General features: G+C 37.7%; 1 protein-coding gene across 1 annotated transcript in view; it reads left to right on the top strand.

The window, feature by feature from the left end:
* The window catches only part of LOC150091099 (uncharacterized), a 502,417-nt gene that overhangs the window by 136,598 nt on the left and 341,430 nt on the right, over positions 1-24,389 (top strand). Inside the window, exons 5-6 of the mRNA XM_090383197.1 lie at positions 2,241-2,377; positions 6,297-6,397. Coding sequence (XP_090239323.1) covers positions 2,241-2,377; positions 6,297-6,397 — 238 coding nt within the window. The remainder of the gene's footprint in view (positions 1-2,240; positions 2,378-6,296; positions 6,398-24,389) is intronic.

Genomic DNA, 24,389 nt, shown 5'->3' with positions numbered 1-24,389 from the left:
ATTCCTTCATTGGCATCCACTCTGTTCTTCAAGCTCTCATAAATGCCCATCAGAATGCTTAGTGCATTCTGATGCAGGGAATAACTTTGATATCATATATTTGGATCCATGTGCAACAGTATCAAAAGCCTTTTGATAGAAAAGGCTTTTGATACTGTTGCACATGGAAGACTGCTGAACAAATTGGAGGAGTGTGGCATTGGAGGCAAATTGCTGCTATGGATAAAAGGATGGTTGAGTGGGAGAAGACAGAGAGTGATAATCAATGGACACTGTTCATCATGGACTAATGTTATTAGTGGAGTCCCTCAGGGTTCAGTGTTGGGTCCGTTGTTGTTTTCTGTATTTATAAATGATATTGATGATGGTATATCAAGCTTAATGTCCAAGTCTGCAGACGATACGAAGGTTGGCAGGGTTGTTAAGGACACTAATGACAGTACGTTGCTGCAACAGGATCTAGAAAAGTTGAGCAGATGGGCTGAGAGGTGGCAAATGAAGTTTAACATTGACAAATGTAAAGTACTACATATGGGAAGCAGTAACCCCAGAGTAAAGTAATCTACTACACTGACAGTAGTAGAGAATGAAAAGGACCTGGGGGTAATTGTGCAGGCAGATATGAAGTTTTCTGAGCAGTGCAGACTGTCTGCAAGAGTAGCTCATGATGTCTTGTCAATAATATACAGGAATTTTTCTAGCAGGGATAAGGAGGTGATTATCCCCTTGTATAAGGCAATGGTCAGGCCACACCTTGAGTACTATATACAAATCTGGAGGCCTCATTTTAAGAAGGCTGTAGAGCTGTTGGAACGAATACAGAGAAGGACTACAAGATTAGTGAATGGAACAAAGGGTTGCTCTTATGAAGGAAAGGCTTAAGTTTTGCAAATTACAGTGTCTGGAGACTAGGCACCTGCGAGGTGATCTGATTGAGGTGTATAAAGCCTTGAATGGTTTGAACATGCTCAATGCTGATGGGAATTTTCCTCTTGCTCAGAATAATCACCTGAGAGGGCATAAATTCAAATTGAGGAAAGACAGATGTAGGATAGATGTGTGGAAGTTTGCCTTTAGCCAGCGGGTAGTTGGTTGGTGGAACAGACTTCCATCCTTTGCTGTGGAAGTTGATAGCCTAAATAAATTTAAGGCTGAGCTGGACAGGTATTTGGAACGAATGGAGGGGTAAAATGGGAGCTTTTTTTTTTTTTTTTTTTTTTTGGATGATGCTGCATAAGCTTGCTTTCTTGCATCATATGCCTCTACTAATGCTAATGCTAAATATATATTAAGATATCAAGATTACATTGTATGTATCACATTATTGAGTTTACGTCATACCGTTACCTTGTAAAGCTATAAGTTAATTATAATAACTAATAAAATTATTAATTAATGCCAGCCTGTGTGATTTTAACTTTTGAGATGCCTGTTTACTACAATTAAGACTGTATAATTCTCCTACCATGCATTACAGTACAAAGTTACGAGATATGATATTTGCGACAAATTACTGATACAAAGGTTCTGTGTATACTAAATAATAGCTTACAAAATCTCCTGCTAAATTTAAAAAATAAGCTAACAGTAATGGACGTGACTGGGACTATAAAGCTATTTATAGAATAGAATTTAATATGCTAATTAGGTCAATAAAGTGATTAATTTTAAGGCAGAATTTTTCAAAAACTTCATTCCTAGCAGCCCAAAATTATTCAACTAGTATGTGGATACTCCACATGAAACAGTTTTCCTGTTTAAAATTATCAATTGCAGATTCTGAATTGATAAGCCTCAAAAACAGTCATATAATCATATTCCATAAGTTAGTATATGATCCATAGCTAAGTGGTCAAACATGTTTGACCACTTAGCCAGTAATATTCAGTACTGCATGCAGTTTTCTGTGGTTCAAGTCGTGTAACTGCTGATTATAGGTAATCATTGTATTCATTGTCAAAGTGATTATTATAAACTCTGATAACCTACTGGTCATGCCACAGTATAAACAAGAATATTTTTATTCTGAGTAGAGTGCATTATGGGAATTGGGTATATTTTAAGTGACTGAACTGTATTTCTCAATAGAAACCAGGAACCAGAGAGTCAATAAGGCAAGAACTGCCTAAGAGGGAGTCTGCTATGTTTATTCTATTATGGTATTCATAGATTCCCCACCACTAAGTCTATAATGTAAGTTAGTGTTTTATTCCATAATTTATCTTAAAAATATTTTGCAGGTCCTGCAGCAGTAGCCAACATCAGTGCTGCCCCGAAATCAGCTTTGGCAACACCTATTCTTCGACCTACCCATTCTTCTACAACAGTCACTCTTCCATCATCATCTTCTTTAATAGCACCACACCCTCAAATGAATGTAAGTTGATATTTATGATATTTGCAGATATAGCAAAAGTCTGAATAGTACATATCAGTGGGACAGGTGATATTTGCATGAGTCAAAATTTCCATCTCCCATATAATTTGAATTTAATTCTTCCACTAATATTTACTTACTTTTTGTAATAATTGCTAAACACTATTGGTTAAAAACTAACGCTGCACAGTTGGTAAAAAAACTGCATTTAATAGGTCAGGTTGCATCAACTGATGTACAATATTTATGGGGACAGCAATGCATTCTGAACATCTGCATGAAGGAACCTGTCAGCATGTACTCACCTGGTCTGGTTTGGTTGAAGCTACTCTATTAGCACTGTGCCATGATCAATCATGGCACAGAATGGCATGTTTCAGGATTGGATTAACTGCATATTCCTATTAAACATGCACTCACTACTCTATATAAACAAACCTGTCTATCATGAACATAGCACATATTGCTTTTTTCCTCTTAAAATAAAAAAATAATAAAATAAAATATAAGAAAATGTGCGAAATGTGAGATGAATACACAGATTTCATTACAGTAAAATTAATCACTCAATACCATATTTATTTTGCAATTTAAAATAATTTATTGAATTCATCAAAATAGAAAATCTTAAACTTTTCCTTTATTAAATAAAAACTCATACAAAACAGGAAATCCCAGTAATGTATGAAGATAACAAAACTAGAAATACAACTAAATCCTAATATTGGAAGAAAAAAGAAAGAAAAATAAATAAATACCCTTGAATATTAAACTCGTAATAAATGTGGTTAAAAAAAAGTAAAAAGATATTAGCAAGTACAAAATTTATATTATATAACAAAAGATAAAGTAAACTCTTTAAAATCTGGCACCCTCAGGAATTGAGAGATGCCAGATATTAAAATTTTACGGATTTTAGAGAAGTATACCCAGTGGTTCCAGCAGTTTAGAGAAGCACATTTCAATCAGTATTAAGCACAAACAGCTCAACTTTCATATGTTTTTGATGCCAGCAGGATTTAAACTGTATGGGTTTTACCCTGAGTGAGGTGCATTAAAATTCAAAAATTCTTTTGTGAAATTTTGAAAAATCAGCAAAAAATAATTTAGAATTTTTATGCCACCTATGTAGTAGTAGTAATGGCAAATGATGTAAGAAAGCAAGCTTATATAGCATCAGCCAAAAAAAAAAAAAAAACAAACTTCACCCATCCATACCCTGCGGGTCACCCATTCATTCCCTATTCATTCATTCTCCCTTGAATTTTCAGCCCATCCATTTTCACAAGTTGGAAGCCTGTTCCAACAATCAACCACCCACTGACTGAAGGCAAACTTCTGCACATCTATGCTGCAACCATTCTTCTTCACCTTGAATTTATGACCCCCCCCTCATGTGTAGTCTCAGCAAGTGGAAGAATACCATTAACATTCAGTTTACTCAATCCAGTCAAGGCTTTAAACACCTCAGTCAGATCTCCCCACAGGTACCTTGTCTTGAGATGCTGCAGTTTGCAGAACTGAAGCCTTTCTACGTAAGAGCACCCTTTTGTTCCCTTCACCAACCTGATTGCCCTTCTCTGTAACCTTTCCAGTAAATCTACATCCTTTCTAAAGTGAGGCCTCCATACCTATATACAGTACTCAAGATGCAGCCTAACCATGACTTTATACAAAGTGATAATCACCTCCTTATCCCTGATAGCAAAGTTTCTGTATATCATTAACAAAACCTCATGAGCTGGCAGAATGAATGCACTGCTCAGAGAATTTCATGTCTGACTGCACAATTTCCCCCAGATCTTCTTCATTCTCCACTACCCTTAGTGTAGTATCACACAGTTGATAAGTTACTTTGGGGTTACTGCTATTCATGTGCAGTACCGTGCATTTGCCAGTGTTAAACTTCAACTGCCATTTCTCAGCCCAATTTTCCTAAATCTTGTTGCAGTAGCTCACCCACTATGAACAACCCTGCCAACCTTTGTATTATCTGCAAAATTAGACATTAAGCCTGATATCCCTTCATCCCTGGGGGAACTCCACTAATAAAATTAATCCATGAATAGCAGTGCCCATTGATAACCGCTCTGTCTTCTTTCACTTAACCATACCAGTAACCCTTTATCCATAACAGTAACTTGCCCTTAAGGCCACATTGCTCTAGTTTATACAGCAGACTTTTATGTGCAACAGTATCAAAAGCCTTCCTGAAATCAAAGTATATGATGTCAAAATTATTTTTTGCATCCAGTTCTTTAGTAACTGCATCATAGTAACCTATCATATTGGTTAGCCATGCTGTGATTGCAGTATAATTGCATGCCTATCCAAGTGGTCCTACATTTCTTCTTTAACCAGTAATTCCATTATTTGCCCTGGAACATACATTAAGCTGGTCCGAAATTACTCATGCCGCCTTTTCATATCCCTTTATGAACTGGGGATATATTTGCACTTCTCCAGTCCATAGGGACCTCTCCTGGATCCAAAGATGCTCTCATAATTATGGCTAAGGGTTTGCTTAACTCCTTTGCTGCCTCCCTTAATGATTGGATAGATTCCATCCACCCCGTTACCTTTTTTTATGTCTCCATCCTACAATTTCTCCTCCACTTTGCTTTTAGTTGTATCACAAAGTCATTTAGTACCTCGTTAGAGTTTGATAAACTTCTGGAATCCTTCTCCCTAAAGAATTCCTCGTGTGAATTGAGATGAAAAATACGTATTTTCAATTTGTCTGGAACATGAGCAGGGTCATCAACAGTTAACCTATAGACATCAAGTGGCTCAATGTGATTCAACCCCTTCTTTCTACTGTTAATATAAACATCAAAGTCTTTGCTGTTTTTCTTTTCATTCTTTGCCAGAGACTTCTCATAATCTGCCTTAGCCTTCCTAACCTCCTTTGTGACTTGATTACAGACTAATGTATATCTACCATAGGCTTCTGTATCATCTGATAATTTATATGCATCCCATGCACTTTTCTTCTCTGCCAGGTGTCTAAATAGTTCATCTGACATCCATTTAGTTCTAAGCCTTGAAGAATATTTCTTTGTTGGTGTGAAAGCCTAGTAGCTTCTTTGATTACTTCTCTGAATACTTCCTATTTAGAATTTGCTGTTGGTAACATGATCAGTTGGTCCCACCGCACACAATTTAAAAACTGTCTGAGATCTCTGTAGTCGCCCTTACGAAAGCAAAAGCCTTTCCTTTTACCCCTGTTTGTGATTATGTCTTTAATTAAATTGCACATTAGTGCACTGTGATCATTGCCACCGTGAGGCTTTTATCTGCAGATTCTTAATCCATGAAGAATCACTGCTTATAACCAGATCAAGAGTATTGCTTCCTCTTGTTGCCTCTCTAACATGCTGCTATAGAAAATAGTCATCCAAGAAATCCACAAAAGTCTTGCTAGTGTGAGTGACCAAGCCACAATTTCCAGTTAACATCTGGAAAGTTAAAATCCCCCATTATGAGATATTCTGATTTGCTAGTCCACTCTGTTTCCTTCTATAGCTGTTTGATATACTCATCTCAGTCATTAAGCCTATAACACACTCCTACTCTCAGTTTTGTTTTCTCTGTGCTTATATCACACCAAACTGACTAACGCTGCAGTTCTTCTGAAGCAAAACTTTGGGTAGCACTCAAGGTTTTGGTTCAGAAGTACACACAACAGAATGAATTCATGTTATATGCAAAAAGAATGAATCCTTGCAAGGTAGAACACCCCCAATACAGTCTTTAATTTTAATTAAATTTTTGGTTTTCTTTTCTTAAAATTTTGTAGGATTGCAAACTAGGTAACATTTTAATTGTATAACCCTGTATTTACCACTACTGTTTGAATACATCCACAAAATTATCAGATATTTGTAATTGCTAGACTAATAAAACTGTTTTCATTTAGCCAAGATCCTCAATAGTTGGTGGAAGGACTGTAACTCCTCCGGTGCCTAAGCAGTCCGCTTCACCCGTTGTTACTATGACACAGATTATAGATCTTCATAAGTAAGCTTTTTTTTTTTTTTTTTTTTTTGTTGTTGTTGTTGTGTTTTTTAAAAAAATATTTGAGCAGTTTTTTTCTTTTTATAATGAAGTCAAAACTGTATTGTTTACAATGCTATATTGTGCCAAAATGTATCAGTTTGCCAAATAATATTAAATTACAGTCCAAAAATTTCCATAATTTGATATTAATTTACAAAATTATGAAATTTTATGAACTTTATTTGTATTAGAATTCTGTTTGCTGCCAGGATTTTAATTATTTGTGATGGCAGATGCATTGTTATTTGGAAGATAACTTTTAAGAATAGGTGCTACATGGGATTTATGAAATTTATATAAAGTATTTGTGTAATAATTGTTAATTTCTACAGATATATTAATGTCCATTTTGTAATGGCATCGATAACCGTTTGTTATCACTACTTGAGCTGGATGTACATTGTGAACTAGAGGTTTAGCTTTGTTATACAAAAGTATTGTCTGATTTAATCCAGTAGTAGTAGTAGTAGAGGCATGTGATGAAAAAATGCAAGCATATGAGATTATGTAGCATCAGCCAACAAAAAAAAAAAAAATTCACAATTCCGTTTCCTCTAAAAGTTTGTCTAGTTCCTCCTCGAATTTATTTAAGCTATCAACTGCCACAGTGACAGATGGAAGCTTGTTCCAGCAATCAATTACCCACTGGCTAAAGGGAAATTTCCTCACATCTATTCTACAACTGTCTTTCCTCAATTTGAATTTATGCTCCCTCAGGTTCATAATTTGAGCAAGCAGAAGAATCCCATCAGAATTGAGCCTGCTCAGCCCATTCAAGGCCTTATACACACTTCAATAAGATCACCTTGCAGATGCCCAGTCTCCAGATGCTGCAATGTGCAGAAAGAACTTAAGCCTATCTTGGCAAGAGGGCTCCTTCATTCCCCTCACCAATCTTGTTGCCCTTAATATGACAATTATATTGAAACAATAGGTTCAGAAAACAAATTTTTGAAATTAATTATGCTTATCGCTTTCCTGAAATGATATTTCAGGTAAGCAATAAGCATAATTAATTTCAAAAATTTGTTTTCTGAACCTATTGTTTCAATATAATTGTCATATTTAGTGCCATGTATATATATACATAGGATACACTTTGCATTCTTGGTGTCTTACGGCGTAGAAAACGTGTACCCACCGGCTTGCAAATTACAGTGTATCATTTTTTTTTTTTTTTTTTTTTTTTTAATATATAGTTAAATTCATTTAACATGCAAATTCAGCTCAGGGTCCTACTATAGCAACGGGTTTGTAATCCCGGGCATACCCGAGCCATAACTGATACCTTGTAATGTCTTTAAACTGTCCTACACTCTTTATTTTTATTTCTCCGAAATTATTAGGGCAATCCGACGACGTAGGAGAAACTATTTCTTATCTATACCACTATTTTTCGCCTTTGTGGAGTTCAGGTTCTATTATTCCTACTCCTTTAGTTTTTCTTCTTACTATCTGCTTGTTTCTCTATGCTTAATTTAATTATTTATTTTTACCGCATCCATCACATAGGGGGCACCACATATTATTTTGATACATTATGTCCTAGATACGGTCAATATGTAGTATGTATTATATATTTAATCATATTTTAATCATTAAATTACGTTCTCTGTCGGGTCAACGATGATTAATATATGCTTACATTTATATTTTACTTATATTTCTTACCTTTGATTCTAATATTTCTAAATTTTCTTAACTTTTATCATCATTCGATTTATATTTGGCCTATACTGGTTTATATTTGGTTTAGATTTAAATTACTTAGCGTATATTGATCATCACAGAAACAGAGAACCTCTTGTCGTTTTTTGCCTTCATTCTGGGTGGTTGGCCCCAGTTGAAGTCATCTAGATTGTTGGTAAAAAGCAATAATAATTTTTTTTTTTTTTTTTTTACATTTTCTTAGGTCCCTGATGGTATTATTATTGATTGATTTACTTGTTCTAATAATTCTTTATATTATCCTTAATATTCTATAGGCATTATGGGTGTATTGCATGATTGCTTGCAACTGCATTGACTCATAAATATTATTTACATATTAGTTACAGTTATTGTCGGTCTAACTTTCTTTACTTTTTTATTATTATTTTTTCCGCTCATTATTCATCTTTTTCTCACACACCAGGGGGGCATGAATGGTGTGTAATATAATTTTAAATACTAATGCATAATAGTTAAGCTAAATAAGCAAGAATATAAAAGATTAAAACTAGAGTTAGTGTGTGTACTTAACTGTAACATTTATGATTTGTGTTCTTTTTCTCACACGCTTGCACTCATTCATTCTTCTGGCTTTTATTTCATTTATTCAACTCTTGCTTTCTGCACTGCTTTCTCTGGGCACCTCAACTTACTGTTATTCTTCAGTTGTGGTGCAGGCCAGGGGAGAATGCAGTGATAGTGTTTGTGTTGTTAGTAAATGTTTGTTAGTATATATAAAGTAATATAAGTTATTATTAACTTTGTATTCTTTCGGCCAATTACATTTGCTCTTCCACTCATTCCCATTCATCATAACACTCATTCACTCACTCTTTCCCTCATGCTAGGTCACTCTTTCTCTCACCAAAACTGACATTTATTCCCTTTTACCATAATTTCTAATTCACTCTTTCACTTAGTGCACAGCCTATTCATTCTGTTTTTCATTCATTCTACATTGCATTCCCTTGGCACTAGCCTACTGATATTTTTCAGCTAATCTACTTCCTTGGCTGCCTGTACATCTCCCTCCCCTACATGGTTACTTATTTGGTGTTCACAAAATTCCTACACATGCTGCTATCCTGACAGTTTTTAAGTCATCATCTGGGCATGGTGAGAAACGTGGGCAATTTTAACTATTGATTATTGTTTAATTGCTAGGGGGGCCTGAATTTCATTCTTTGAATAGTTCTGTGCATTTTGAATACTTTCTGTGTGAAGGATGTAAATGCTTTATATTTTCCTCTTCTATGATAAACAGGTGTTCTTTTACCCTGGGAAAGGGGCCAATCTGTGCTATTAGCTGTTTTCTGGGGATGTCATAAATGATACATTCATATAGAATGTGTGCCCAGTCTTCACTCTTGCTGCAGGTGCAGTTTGGGTCATCAGTCAGCCCTAAGGAGGTTAGTTTCAGCTTTAGGTAGCTGTGACCTGTCAATATAAATGTTGTAAAAAGTCCAGGGGCTGCTTTGTACAATGGGATAATCAACTTGTCCTTGCTAATAAAGTTCTTGTATATCATTGACAAAACCTCATGAGCTATGTTGGCAGCATGTCTGCACTGGTGAGAGAAACCTTATGTCTGACTTCTCAACTACCCCCAGGCCTTTTCCACTACCCTGAGTGAGTACTGCATAGTTGTTATGTTAATCTGAGATTGCTGCTACCCATATACAGTACCTTGCAAATGTCAATATTAAAATTCATATGCCATTTTTCAGCCCATCTGCTTAATTTTTCTCGATCTTGTTGCAGTAGAATACTGTCATTAACCACTGTGCCAACCTTTGCAAACTTAGACATTAAGCCTGATATACCTTCATCAAGGTTATTAATAAAAACAAATAATAAAAATGGGCCCAGCACTGAACCCTGGATGACTACGCTAATAACCATTAGTGTAGTCACCTAGTGATTCTTGCACTGCTTTTACAGGCAGAGGCAAAAGAATCACTTTCACCTCTGCCTGTAGCTCTAGTTAGTCTATTAGTCTCTGTGTATCCCTGTAAGCTAGCAGTGTTCTGATCTACCTAGCACTTCTTCGATAGCATCAGCAATTATTGTTGCACCCTTTCGTTTAAATGTATCCTATCCCTAGGAGCACTCTCTCCTGTTGACAAGCACAGACCATACTGGGAAAAATTCTGTCTTGTGATCCTTGGCTAGGGCCAAAATGATTGACAAGGCTCTCCTATCATGTCTGGCCACGATTGCAGACACTGAAATGAGAACCTTGTTAATCATTTCAAAGACTTGTTCAATAAGTCCTCAGATCTACTCTTAATATCATTAGTGTCCATGTGTACAACAGTATCACCTTTTGTGCCCTTAAAAGGTGATATCTACTCTACATGATATGCATTCTTTCATTACAGCTGTTTGAATTTAACTAATGCAGTTGTTTTCCAAGCCTGTGTATAGATTTTGGCGTAGTCATACTTGTGTTTTGCGGTGTCAGTAGATGACACCCAGATTTTTACTTGGAAACACCCAAGTAAGGGCTTGAACTTGGGTCTTTCCAAGTGAGTATTAAGTAAGTGACTAAGACACAAAGGGCTACTGACAGATCAGTCGTACACATGTGTTCTGATAGCAACATTACAAATAATGTTGCTATCAGAACACAATACAAAATATAGGTACGGAGAAGATGTAAGATCTAAGTCATGATTTATTTATACTTTGGTGTGTAGCAAAATATTTTTGAATTCCTTAAGGTAATTTTGAGTTCAACATCAGTAAATAAATAATATTTCTCTTATATATTTTCCTTTGAACCCCACTAACTAACTAACTTACCAACCATTTGTTCACCTCTTGCCACTACTCCTGCCTCCCCATGATGGAGCTGGACCTGGATGATAAATTGTCATCTTGGACTGAAAGGAGTTCTTTTGGATTCTGTTAACCTTTCTACTGTGATTCCTGCTGCTTCTATCATGAATAATGACAGTCATTAAAGATCACAATGCAAAAAAGGGTTAAAGTTGACTTCCCAATAACTAATGTACTAGCCTTTCTTGTAATGCATTCATTGTCTGATTGGCTATATTTCTCCTTTTCTTATTTGAAACAGCATAGAGGCAATTGCGGGACCTCCTAAATGGATAAAGAGGCTACATTCCAAAGATCTGCTAATTTGCTAACAATCCAAAAGCAACAGTCTGAAAAGTTGCATAAAGTAATGAAAGTTGCACAACTAATTGCTTTGATAACTCTGCACAACACTGTACATCTGACGGTTATGGAATGAGATTTGCTGTTTCTGGAGAGGAAATGGCAGCAGAAACGAAAGATCAGCTAGTCATTCATTCCCGTTAAGCAAATTATGACAAGTAAAAATGGAACCCTCAATCTAACTAGGTCGTTGTATCCATCCTCAGTATACCTGTTAATCCCTGACAGTAAAGTAAGGTCATATATTCCTGATTATACCTGATGCAATCAGTTGTTTCAAATGTCAGCATTTTAAGCATATTCGGAATATCTGCCAAGGAAATTCCATCTGTCCAGTATGTGGATCAAAGGATCAAATGCTGATGTTGTCTGACTAAGACCATGTCCTTAATTGTAAGGGCAAGCATCCTGTTTTCCCTGGATCATGTGATTTATCCAGGGGAAAGGATACAAAAATATTAGGTAAAAAATCAAGTGACATATCCTGAATCTCAGAAACAAATACTGACAGCATGTCCTTTCCAGGCTTATACTTCAGTATTTGGGGGGGGGGGGGGCAGTCGGTTGTTTACATTCTGGACATTTATTGAACTGTTGAACTAATTTAAATAGTATGTTTTCTTGGTCAGTAACTTTGCTAGTTTATCTGAGAGATGTTTTTAAGAAAGCTTCTGTATCCAGGGAAGAGTGTTTACTTTTAATTTTAGTTTCCATATCTTAACTGTATGATTAAATTTTGCTTACATTTCTCTTATGTCTCTGATTAAAATTCTTAACTCTTCATTCATTCTTCTTAATAATTCTATCCATTGTGGAAATGTGGTAAAAGGGGAGCCCATCACTCTTGTGCATTTTGGGATAAAGTTTTTATTTCTAGCCTTAATGAAAAATTTTAACTTTAGTGACTGAATTTACACTTTTATTAGAGTACTTGATTTGTAACCTGATTTCTTTAGTAGTTTAGTTTAGTTTTTAGATGTTTAGTAGTTTCAACAGGTAACCTTGTCTGTACATTATTCAGCCCAATTTTTGATAAATTTAAATTCATTAAGAGATACCTAACTCCCAGTGCATTTAGTTCTAGGATTTAGTATTATATAGCAACCAAAGAGGGAAAAAAAGGCTAAAGTAAAAAAAAAAACAAAAAAAAAAAAAACCACTTCCCACATCACCTGTCCATCTTTCCTCTAAGAATTCGTCCAGTTCTTTCTTAAAATTATTCAAGCTATCCACTGGCTGATGACAAATATCTACACATCTATCCTGAAACAACATCCGTCCTCAATTTAAATTTGTCTCCTTGCTTGTCTGAGAAAGAGAAAGAATACCATCAGCCATCAGCATTTAGCCTTATTCAGTCCATTCAAAGCCTTAAACACTTTAATCAGAGGGGCAGTTTGGCCATAGTAGCAGTTGCGCCATGAAACCTGCACTCCAACAACAACAACAACTTCAATCAGATATTGTCACATGCTTGGTTTGTAGACACTGCTGCTCAGTTTGCAGATCTGACTCTTTCTTGTTAAGAGAAACGTCTTTTCTCACCAATCTCATTATTCTTCTCTGCACCTGTGCCAGCAGATCTGCCTCTTTCCTAAAATGCAACTTCCAGACCTGTATGCAGTACTCTAGATGTGGTCTAATCATTGCGATATACAGTGGTGTAATTACCTCCTTCTCCCACTGGCAAAATTCCTGTATACCATTGATAAAACCCATGAGCTACCTTAAAAACCTGTCTGCACTTTTCATAGAACTTTGTTTTACTGCACAATTATTCCAAGTCTTTCTCATTCTCCACAAGCCTGAGTGCGGTAACATGTAATTGTTATGTTATTCTGGGATTACTGCTACCTAAATACAGTGCCTTGCATTGGATGGAAGTTCATATACAGGCTCTAGCACCAAGTGTTTCATGCAATGCTAATTTTATCCCTTACTTTATAATTAGCTTAAAAGTTTATACTTCATTTATAATTGTTAACAAGAGAGACTGCTTCTACAGGGATGAGATACACTTAAAGAGAAGGGGTGTAAGAGCGTTTCCTGATGCTGTCAAGGCAGCATTAGGTGGATCGGAAAACTGCTAGCTTAGGTGGATTCACAGACTGCACTGCTTCCATTAGAATGAGCAGCAGCCTGGAGGGTGGGATGCTGGGAGGTTCAGTGACTGGTGAGAGTTGTCATGAACAAATAAATACATAGGTTACGTTAGGATAACTAAGGATAAGAATAGATGCATATATACTTACATGTACACCAATGCTAGAAGTATAGTAAAATTTGATGAATTTGAAGTGCTAGTCAAGATTTCAAAGGCAGATAGTGTTGTAATATCAGAGACATGGTGTCACACAGATATAAGCAGTACAGAATCAGAATTTGGGGAGTACAATGTGTACAGAAAGGATAGACAGGATAGGGAGGGTGGAGGGGTTATGCTGTTAATTAAGAAAAATATAAAATCTACGGAAGTGCACCCAGTTGACATAGATGGACAATGCAATGTTGAGTCAGGTTGGTGTGACATAAGCACTGGGAAAGCAAAAATGAGAGAAGGAATGAGTTATAGGCTAACTATGAGCTATAATGAGTACAGTGAACAATTGAACAGAGAAATAGAATGGGCCAGTAATTCAGATTGTGTTATAATGGAGGATTTTAACTTCTCAGATATTGACTGGAACTTGTGGGTTGGTCACTAGCACACTAGCAAGACTTTTGTGGATTTATTGGATGATTGTTTTCTGCAGCAGCAGCATGTTCAAGAGGCAACCAGAAAGGGTAACACTCTTGGTCTGGTTATCAACAGTGATTATTTGTATATAAAGAATTTAACAGATAAAGGAACTACTGGATGGTAGTGATCACAGTGTACTGATGTGGGATTTATTTAAAGATATAATTACCATCAGGAGTAAAGGGAAGAATTTTTGCTTCCATAAAGGTGACTACAGTGGTCTCAGATAGTTTTTAAATTCTGTACAGTGGGACTAACTGATGATGTCACCAAAAGCAAATTCTAAGTGAGAAGCATTCAAGGAACTAATCGTGGATACTACTAGGCTTTTCATACCGATTAAGAAATTTTGTTCAAGGTTTAGGCCTAAATGAATGTCAGATAAACTAATAAGACTCGTGGCAGAGAAGAAAAATGCATGGGATGCATATAAATTATCAGGTGACACAGAAGCCTATGACAGATATAAGGTAGTCTGTAATCAAGTCACAAAGGAGGTCAGGCAAGAGAAAACAGATTATGAGAAACCTTTGGCAAAGGATGCTAAGAAAAATGGTAAGGACTTCTTTTACTTATAAACTATAGAAGGAAGGAAGGAGATCAATCAGATTGGTCCTCTTGATACCGATGGTTTGACTGTTGATGATCCTTCTCAGATAGCTGATAATCTGAATGAATATTTTGCAGCTACATTTACAAATGAGGAGATATTAAGGGAGGAAAATTCCAGAATTTTATCAAACTGTAACACGGTGCATAATGATTTTGCAATAACTGAGAGCAAAGTGGAGGAGAAATTGTTGAAGTTAAACATAAGAAAGACACCTGTGGTGGATGGAACCTATCCAGTTATAATAAAGGAGGCTGCAAAGGAAATAAGCAAACCCTTAGCCATAATTATGAGAGCATCCTTAGACTGGAGATGTTGAAATGTATCCCCAATTCACAAAGGGGATCTAAAGGTGACGAGTAATTACGGACCAGCTAGTTTAACTTCTGTTCCTGGGAAACCTGGTTAAAGATGCATTGCAGGATTATCTAGACAAGAGTGCAGTAATAATTCAGACACAGCATGGGTTTGTTAAGGGAAAGTGTTGACTGACAAATTTGATTAGATACTATGAAATGGTTACAAAGGAACTGGATGCAAAAAATAATTTTGATATCATATACTTGGATTTCAGGAAAGCTTTTGACACTGTTGTGCATGCAAGACTACTGTACAAATTGGAGCAGTATGGCATTAAGGGTAAGTTGTTACAATGGATAAAAGGGTGGTTGAGTGGGAGAAGACAGAGTGGTAATCAATGGACGCTGCTCTTCATGGACTAATGTTATTAGTGTTGTCCCACAGGGACAACACTAATAACATTAGTCCCACTGTAGTTTTCTATACAGCAATGAGCTCCCACTGTAGTTTTCTATACAGCAATGAGCCAAAACATTGACCAGTGAGTTGTTTTGCAAATTGAAGCAACTGCAGGTGAACTTCTGTGCGTGTCGGGACACTGTATAAAAAACACCCGATAATGAGCTCCGTTAATCAGTGTTACTATTGTTCTTCATATGGGAAAGGCAGCGGACTTAAGTGAGTTTGACAAAGGCCAAATTGTAATGGATGGCCATACTACTGGATCAGAGCATATACAAAGTGGCGCGGATGGTGGGATGCTCATGGTCGGCTATGGTTAGTACCTACCGAAAGTGGTCAGAGGAGGGACCACTTTCGGTAGGTACTAACCACGAACCATCGGCGAGGTGCTGAACGACCACGGCTCATCAATGCTCGAGGTGAGCGAAGGCTCTCCCGGATGGTACGTGGCAACAGAAGGGCAACTGTGGTGCAACTCGCCGGTAATTGGAATGCAGGTGACTGGAGTAATGTATCACAACACACAGTAAATCGAACCCTGCTGAAAATGGGGCTGCGTAGCCATAGGTCACTCCAAGTGCCCATGCTAATCATGGTTCACCGGCAACAGAAGCTACAATGGGCACACAAGCATCGAAACTGGACCTTAAGTGATTGGAAGAAGGTGATTTTACCCTGGGTCGAGTCTTCCATGTGCCGGGCACTCTGATGTCTAGCACCTACCTAAACATCATTGCTGACCAGGTACACCCTTTTACGGCAGTGGTCTTTCTCTCTGGCGGTGCTGTCTTTCAGCAGAATAATTGGCCATGCCACACCGCCCAGATTGTTCGAGATTGGTTTGCAGAACATGAGGAAGACTTCCAGGTATTGCCCTGGCCTCCAAATTCCTCAGACTTCAATCCCATCGAACATCTGTGGTTTGTGTTGGAACAGCAACTCCGATTTGCAGCATCTCAACCACGGACCTTACAGGAGTTAAAAGGATTTGCTGGTTACGCGTTGGTACTAGATACCACAAGACACATTTAGAAATCTTGTAGCGTCCATGATTTGCTGAGTACGAGCTGTTTTGGCTGCACGTGGAGGACTAACATCATATTAGGTAGGTGGTCATAATGTTTAGACTCATGAGTGTATTTATGAATGATATTGATTAATGTTGAAGTTGGCAGATGATACAAAGGTTAGTAACATTGTTAATGACAGTAATGGCAGTGTGCTACTTCAACAGGATCTAGAAAATTTGGGCAGATGGGCTGAAAAGTGGGAAGTTTAACATTGACAAATACAAAGTACTGCATATGGGTAGAAGTAACCACCAGAGAAACGTACCAACTGTGTGGTACTACACTTAGGGTGTTAGAAAATGAAAAAGATCTGAGAGTAATTGCGCAGTCAGATATGAAGTTTTCTGAGCAGTGCAGTCAGGCTGCGAGAGCAGGTCATAGAGTATTGAATGTGATATACAGGGATTTTGCTAGTAGGGAAAAAGGTGATTATCCCTTTGTATAAGGCAGGAGTGGCCAACTTAATTTGTGATGCGATCTACTTTTTTCCTTCAAAATGTGCCGCGATCTACCATCTCAAAAATTTCATTGCACAAGGTGCACAAATCGAGGGATGACTGTATATTTAAAATTCGTCGTGATCGACCGAAATTAAATCCGCGATCGACTCGTTGGCCACCCCTGGTATAAGGCAATGGTTAGGCCACGCCTTGAGTACTGCGTACAGATCTGGAGGCCTCATTTAAGGAAGGATGTAGAGTTGCTGGAGCGTGTATAGAGAAGGGCAACAGGATTGGTGAGGGGAATGAAGGGATCCTCTTATCAAGAGAGGCTTAAGTTCTGCAAATTGCAGTGGCTGGAGACTAGGCACCTGCGCGGTGATCTGTTTGAGGTGTATAAGGCCTTGAATGGGTTCAGCACACTGAGTTCTGATGGGATCCTTCCACTTGTTCAGATTACGAACCTAAGGGGGCATAAATTCAAATTAAGAAAGGACAGATGTAGAATAGATGTGCGGAAATTTGCCTTTAGCCAGCGGGTGGTTAATTGCTGGAACAAACTTCCATCTGTCGTTGTGGAAGTTGATAGGTTGAATAAATTTAAGGAGGAACTGGACAGGCATTTGGAGGGAATGGTGTGATTTTTTTTTTTTTTTTTTTTTTGGCTGATGCTGCATAAGCTCATACATTTGCTTTCTTGCATCACATGCCACTATTACTTCTAACTACTTTCTCTAGAACCTGAATCTCATAGAAATCAAGTTTATAATTTATGGCATTCCACTGATTGTAGGGTGTTTGTGTTTTAGAAACTAACTAGTAGCAAAGCAAATGCAGTTGCAATATACTTTTATGCATGATTATATTCTTAGTCTCTAATTAAAAAGGCCTATGCATTCTGGATTCATTTCTATATTCACTATTTTGCAGCATAGAGTGGAATGGCAAGTAAAGTAAAATGACGGGTTGTAGTTAAAATTGGTTCAATGCTAAATACATACAATAAACAGAATATGTGTAAATGCATGCAGTAACTGGTAATACAAAAAGGTCTTTTTTTGTATTATCTTTCTTAGTCTCTTAAGTTTTCTTGATTTCTTTCCTTTTCCTTATAGTTGTATTGAAAATCTGTGTGCAACATTCTGAAGCACTGATGCTTCAGAATGTTGACTAACTAAAATTGACCTTTGTAGTCTTGTCCTTTGTATATCCAAAAAAATAAAATTAATTTAAAAATATTACGTATAAAAAAAAACAGCAAAAGAAAACACCGGTTTCTTTCTATTAATTTCCAATTATCAGTATTTCACTAAAAACTCTTGTGGTTCTGTTGTCTATGCCTTCTTGTTCAATACTCCTTTTGTTAAGTTACTACCATAGGTTGTATGTTCTACCAAGTGTGCTGAGTTCAGGGACACCAATTTCAATAATGTATGGCCTGTATTTCAGTAAATATGTGCAATTAATGGTGGATCATTATTTTTCTGGATTGATCTTGTATATTATTTGAGGATGGTCACAAATATACAGTGCAGTATGCAGTATATTATTATGGCAGAATTGAACCGAAGGAATATTGCATTGTCCACACCTGCACACACTGTTATGAAATAAAAACTTTTGGCCTGCAGAGAATTCTTAATCTCTAATTATTGGAACTGAACTACTAAAGGATTTCCAGCCACTGCTTTTCATGTCAGGAGCCTTTGTTTAATCTGAAGAACCTTACATATTTAACTAAGTTTCCAGAATGATCGCATACACCTGTGCTTGTTCCTTTTATGTCTGCTGCACTTTGAATAATTCACATTGATATACAAAACGTCCTAATGTTAGTATGATTTTGTTGCCCTCAGTAGATTCTAGGATTCAATGTCTAATGGCACAGAGTCTGACTGGCTACAAAAAGGCTGCGGTGGTAGTAGTAGTAGTGGCATGTGATGCAAGAAAGCAAATGTATGAGCTTATGCAGCATCAGCCAAAAAAAAAACACCATTCCCTCCAAATACCTGTCCAGTTCCTCCTTAAATTTATTTAACCTATCAACTTCCACAACGACAGATGGAAGTTTGTTCCTGCAATTAACCACCCGCTGGCTAAAGGCAAATTTCCGCACATCTATTCTATATCTATCTTTTCTTAATTTGAATTTATGCCCCCTTAGGTTCGTAATCTGAACAAGTGGAAGGATCCCATCAGAATTCAGCGTGCTCAATCCTTATACACCTCAATCAGATCGCTGCACAGGTGCCTAGTCTCCAGCCACTGCAATTTGCAGAACTTAAGCCTCTCTTGGTAAGAGGATCCCTTCATTCCCCTCACCAATCTTGTTGCCCTTCTCTGTACACACTCGAGAAAATCTACATCCTTCCTAAAATGAGGCCTCCAGACCTGTGCGCAGTACTCAAGATGTGGCCTGACCATTGCCTTATACAGAGGGACAATCACCTCCTTTTCCCTGCTAGCAAAATTCCTATATATCATTGACAAAACCCCATGACCTGCCCTGGCAGCCTGTCTGCATTGCTCAGAAAACTTCATATCTGACTGCACAATTACTCCCAGGTCTTTTTCATTTTCTACCACCTTAAGTGTAGTACCACACAGTTGGTACTTTTCTCTCGGGTTACTTCTACCCATATGCAGTACTTTGCATTTGTCAAGGTTAAACTTCAGTTGCCACTTCTTAGACCATCTGCCCAAATTATCTAGATCCTATTGCAGTAGCACACTGCCATTACTGTCATTAACAACCCTCCCAACCTTTGTATCATCTGCAAACTTCGACACTAAGCCTGATATACCTTCATCAATATCATTGATAAATATACAAAACAACAGTGGACCCAACACCGAACCCTGTAGGACTCCACTAATAACATTAGTCCATGAAGAGCAGCACCCATTGATTACCACTCTGTCTTCTCCCACTTAACCATCCTTTTATCCATTGTAGCAACTTACCCTTAATACCATTCTGCTCCAATTTGTACAATAGTCTTCCATGCGCAACAGTGTCAAAAGCTTTCCTGAAATCCAAATATATGATATCAAAATTATTTTTTTCATCCAGTTCCTTTGTAACCACATCATAATAACCAATCAGATTTGTCAGACAAGACTTTCCCTTAACAAACCCATGCTGTGTCTGAATTATTGCTGCAGTCTTGTCTAGATGATCCTGCAATGCATCTTTAACCAGTGACTCCATTATTTTACCCTGAACAGAAGTTAAACTAACTGGTCTGTAATTACTCGTGTCATCCTTCGATCCCCCTTTGTGAATTGGGGATGCATTTGCACATCTCCAGTCTGTGGGAACCTCCCCTGAGTCCAAGGATGCTCTCATAATTATGGCTACGGGTTTGCTTAGTTGCTTTGCCACCTCTTTTAATATAACTGGATAGATCCCATCCACTCCAGGTGCTTTTCTTATGTTTAACTTCAACAATTTCTCCTCCACTTTGCTCTGAGTTATTACAAAATCATTAAGTACCCTACTACAATTTGATAACCTTCTGCCATTTTGAAACCTTAATAATTCCTCATGTGTGAATGTAGATGCAAAATACTCATTCAGTTTGTTTGCTATCTGAGCAGGATCATCAACAGTCGAACCATCGATGTCAAGTGATTCATCCCCTTCTTTTTAGAGTTTATATAAGTAAAGAAATCCTTGCTGTTTTTCTTAGCATCTTTTGCCAAGGATTTCTCGTAATCTGTCTTTGCCTGCCTAACCTCCTTTGTGACCTGATTACAGACTAGCTTATATCTGCCATAGGCTTCTGAGTCACTTGATAATTTATATGCATCCCATATATTTTTCTTCTCTGTCACGAGTCTCATTAGTTCATTTGATAACCATTTAGGCCTAAACCTTGAACAATATTTCTTAATAGATATGAAAATTTTAGTAGCATCCACGATTAATTCCTTGAATGCTTCCCACTTAGAATTTACTGTTGGTAACATCATCAGTTGATCCCACTGTACAGAATTTAAAAACTGTCTGAGACAGTTTTTAAATTCTAGTAGGGCACATTTGTTAATTACTTCTTGCTAAATTCATAATAGCGTATAATGATTTTTCTCTGTAAACCATCTAAAAGTCCTTTATTCTTCTGTTTCCTTCGAGTTTAATAAGTACGAAGAAACATTTTCCAAAGTAGCAACTATTACATCAAGTTATTGCTTATATCAGTTTTTGGATGGAAATGGATCAAGTGGTCATGGCAATACCTGAGAAGGGGAGGTTGATCGTTGGGGGTGATTTAAATGGACATTTAGGAAGAAGTCAGAGAGAGGAAGGAAGAGTGTATGGAAGGTGGAGATTTGGGGAAAGAAATAGAGAAGGGGAGAGGATAGTAGAACACGCAGTGGCATTCAATCTGGCGATAGTTAACACCTACTTTGAAAAGAAAGAAAGCCAGCTGATAACGTACAAGAGTGGGGAAAGGACAAGCTAGATTGACTATATCATGTGCCGTAGGAGGCATCTAAAGGAAATTAGGAACAGCAAGGTGATAAACGGAGAAAGTGTGTCTGCACAACATAGATTGCTCGTGGTCGATTGGGAGGTTGCAGTGGACAAAAGTAGGAAATATTCAAGACGGGGAGAAAAGGATAAAATGGTGGAGATTGAAAGAGGAGGGTTTGAAGAATCAGTTTAGGGAAAAGGTGCTAAAAGGAATAAAGTTACCGGAAGGCGTGCAAGAGTGGTGGAAGTTAAATAGTTGTATCATAAGGAAAGTTGGAGAAGAGTTGTTGAGAAAAACATCAGGAAAGGGAGTGCCGGAGGGAAAGGAGGCCTTGTGGTGGAATGAGGAAGTGCAAGCGGTGATAAAACAAAAGAAGGAGAAGAAGAAAAGATGGGATCCAACAGGTAGCCAGGAAGATAAAGAAGCATATAAATTAGCAAATAAGGAGGCAGAAAGGGCTGTGGCAATAGCAAAGGCAAGGGCAGTGGATGAGGCCTATGGGGAACTGGAAAGGAAAGATGGAGATGGGCAATTGATGAGAATAGCCAAAGCGAGAGACAAGTCATCAAAAGACTTCTCATCAATAAAACAGATTAAAGATGAGAGGGGAGTGTTTATACAGGAGAAGGTTAAGGAAAGGTGGAGAGACTATTTTAAGAAGTTACTAAATGAGGAAAACCCAAGAGCACTATGCGAGGATGGAGAGACGAATGAAAGAGTAGTGGAAGGCATAAGCAGGAAAGAAGTGGAAAGAGCACTCAGAAAAATGAAGAGGGGGAAAGCAGTAGATGCTGATCAGGTATGGAGAAGTCTGGGAGAGGAAAGGATCGATATCCTATGGGACTTTATGGAAAAACTGTGGCAGCAGGAGAGGATACCCGATGAGTGGAGGGAAAGTATACTTGTGCCAATCTATAAAGGAAAGGGGGATGTGCAGGAATGTGGGAACCACAGGGGAATAAAGTTAATGTCTCGCTCGATGAAGATCTGGGTAAGAATTGTGGAAGGAAGGATAAGGCAGGAGACGGAAATAGGAGAGGAATAGTTTGGTTTCATGCCGGGAAGAGGAACAACAGATGCGGTCGGAGATGCATAAGGGAGAAGGGTGCATCAGAAAAGTACATAAGGCTTGTGAAGGAAATGTACGAGGGAGTGGTGACTCAGGTTAATAGTAGTGTAGGTATGACTGAAGGGGGTTCTCTGTAGAAGTTGGACTGCACCAGGGATCAGCTCTCAGCCCATATCTGTTTGATCTGGTAATGGATATGTTGGTGAGAGAAGTGAAGAGTAGAGCACCATGGAGTATGCTGTTCGCGGATGATATCATACTGTGCGAACCATCTCAAGGAAAGGTAGAGAATAAATTGGAGGAAATTGGAAAGCTTTGGAAGAGAGAGGCATGAGGATAAGTAGAACAAAGACAGAATATATGGTATTAAATGGAGAAGATGAGAGCTCTATAAAATTGCAGGAGGAAAAGCTACCATCAGTTTCGAAATTTAAGTATATGGGATCAAACGTTGAGAGGGATGGAGGACTGAGTGCAGAAATACAGCATGGAGTGCAATGTGGATGGTTGAACTGGAGAAAGATGAGTGGGGTGCTGTGTGATAAGAAAGTAAATTGTAAAATGAAGGGAAGAGTGTATAAAACTGTGGTTAGACCCGCATTGATGTACGGTGCTGAGACATGGGCGATTACAAGGGCCCAGGAGAAAAAGATGGAAGTGGCAGAGATGAGGATGCTAAGATGGATGTGATGAAGAAGGACAGGATAAGAAACAACTACATCAGAGGTACGGTTAAGGTGGGGGCCTCTGAGTAAAAAAATGCAGGAATCTAGGTTGAGGTGGCTTGGACATGTGGAACGAAGAAATGAGGAGTATGTGCGGAAGAGGTGCGAAAAGTTGGAGTGATAGGGAAGAGGAAGAGGGGGGGAGACCTAAGCTGAGATGGAAGGACAAAGTGGCAGAGGATTTAAAAGAGAGAGGATGGAGGAGCGAGGAAGCCCAGGATAGGGAGGAATGGAGGAAAAGAATTAAGGACAGAAATGCTGACCCCATATAAACGTGGGAAGAAGGCGAAGATAAAGAAGAAGAAGAAGATTGCTTATATCACTGAAAGTTTTCTATGGAATTACCAAATGTTAAAAATCTCATTTGATGGGAGAAAGTTTAATGCTTACCTGCTGCTTTTAACATCATTGAAACAATTTTTGTTGAATTATATGCCAAAGAACTCCAGATTTCATCTGAGCAGATAGCACTGTGTGAAAAGAAGAAAGTGGATATTTCAGAACACCTCTAAGATCTGTTGTTTGATCAACTTAAAACACATGTTTGCATTGCAGGTAGCTGAGGAAACTGATGTAGGTAAGGATTCACATGTAATTACTTGTTGCCCAATTTTGTTTTATGATTTGTATGTATGAGAAAATAATAAATCATTGGATTTTTTGTGTTCCAGATATATTGATGGTAGCGGTATATTATTTAAAGTTCTTATTCTAATTAACCATTTTCTAGAGCAGAATGAAGTGGGACAACTGTATTAGGCTCTGCATTAACAAAGCCCAGTAAATGTCTGAATGAAATGCAGGACTTCAGTTACTGGTAAAAAAAGAAAGCCCTGCATAATATCTAGACAGCCACTTTCATCCAGAATTATGAGTGAAGAGCTACAGATTGTATTGCCAACTGTTATCAGATTATTTACCATGTCAAAAATAGTCCGCTGAGAGGAAGACCCCAGAATTATATGACAGTATGAAGGAAACATGCACAGTGATATTATGTTATTGTAAAATATGGTGTCTGTCTTGTGCTAGAGTGCATTTAACAAAGTATACCTGCAAAGAAAGCAGAAATAACTAAGTTATTAGTATTAGTTGGCAAATGATGCAAAAAAAACCTTCCCTTTTCACTTATCCACTTCTGCAACAACAGATGGAATTTTTTTCCA

Source organism: Mastigoproctus giganteus, chromosome 1, assembly GCF_048544385.1.
Source record: "Mastigoproctus giganteus isolate SK-2022 chromosome 1, ASM4854438v1, whole genome shotgun sequence".
NCBI classification, from domain to species: domain Eukaryota; kingdom Metazoa; phylum Arthropoda; class Arachnida; order Uropygi; family Thelyphonidae; genus Mastigoproctus; species Mastigoproctus giganteus.
Note: the sequence above shows the minus strand (reverse complement) of the source record. Positions and strands in the feature narration are given on the sequence as shown.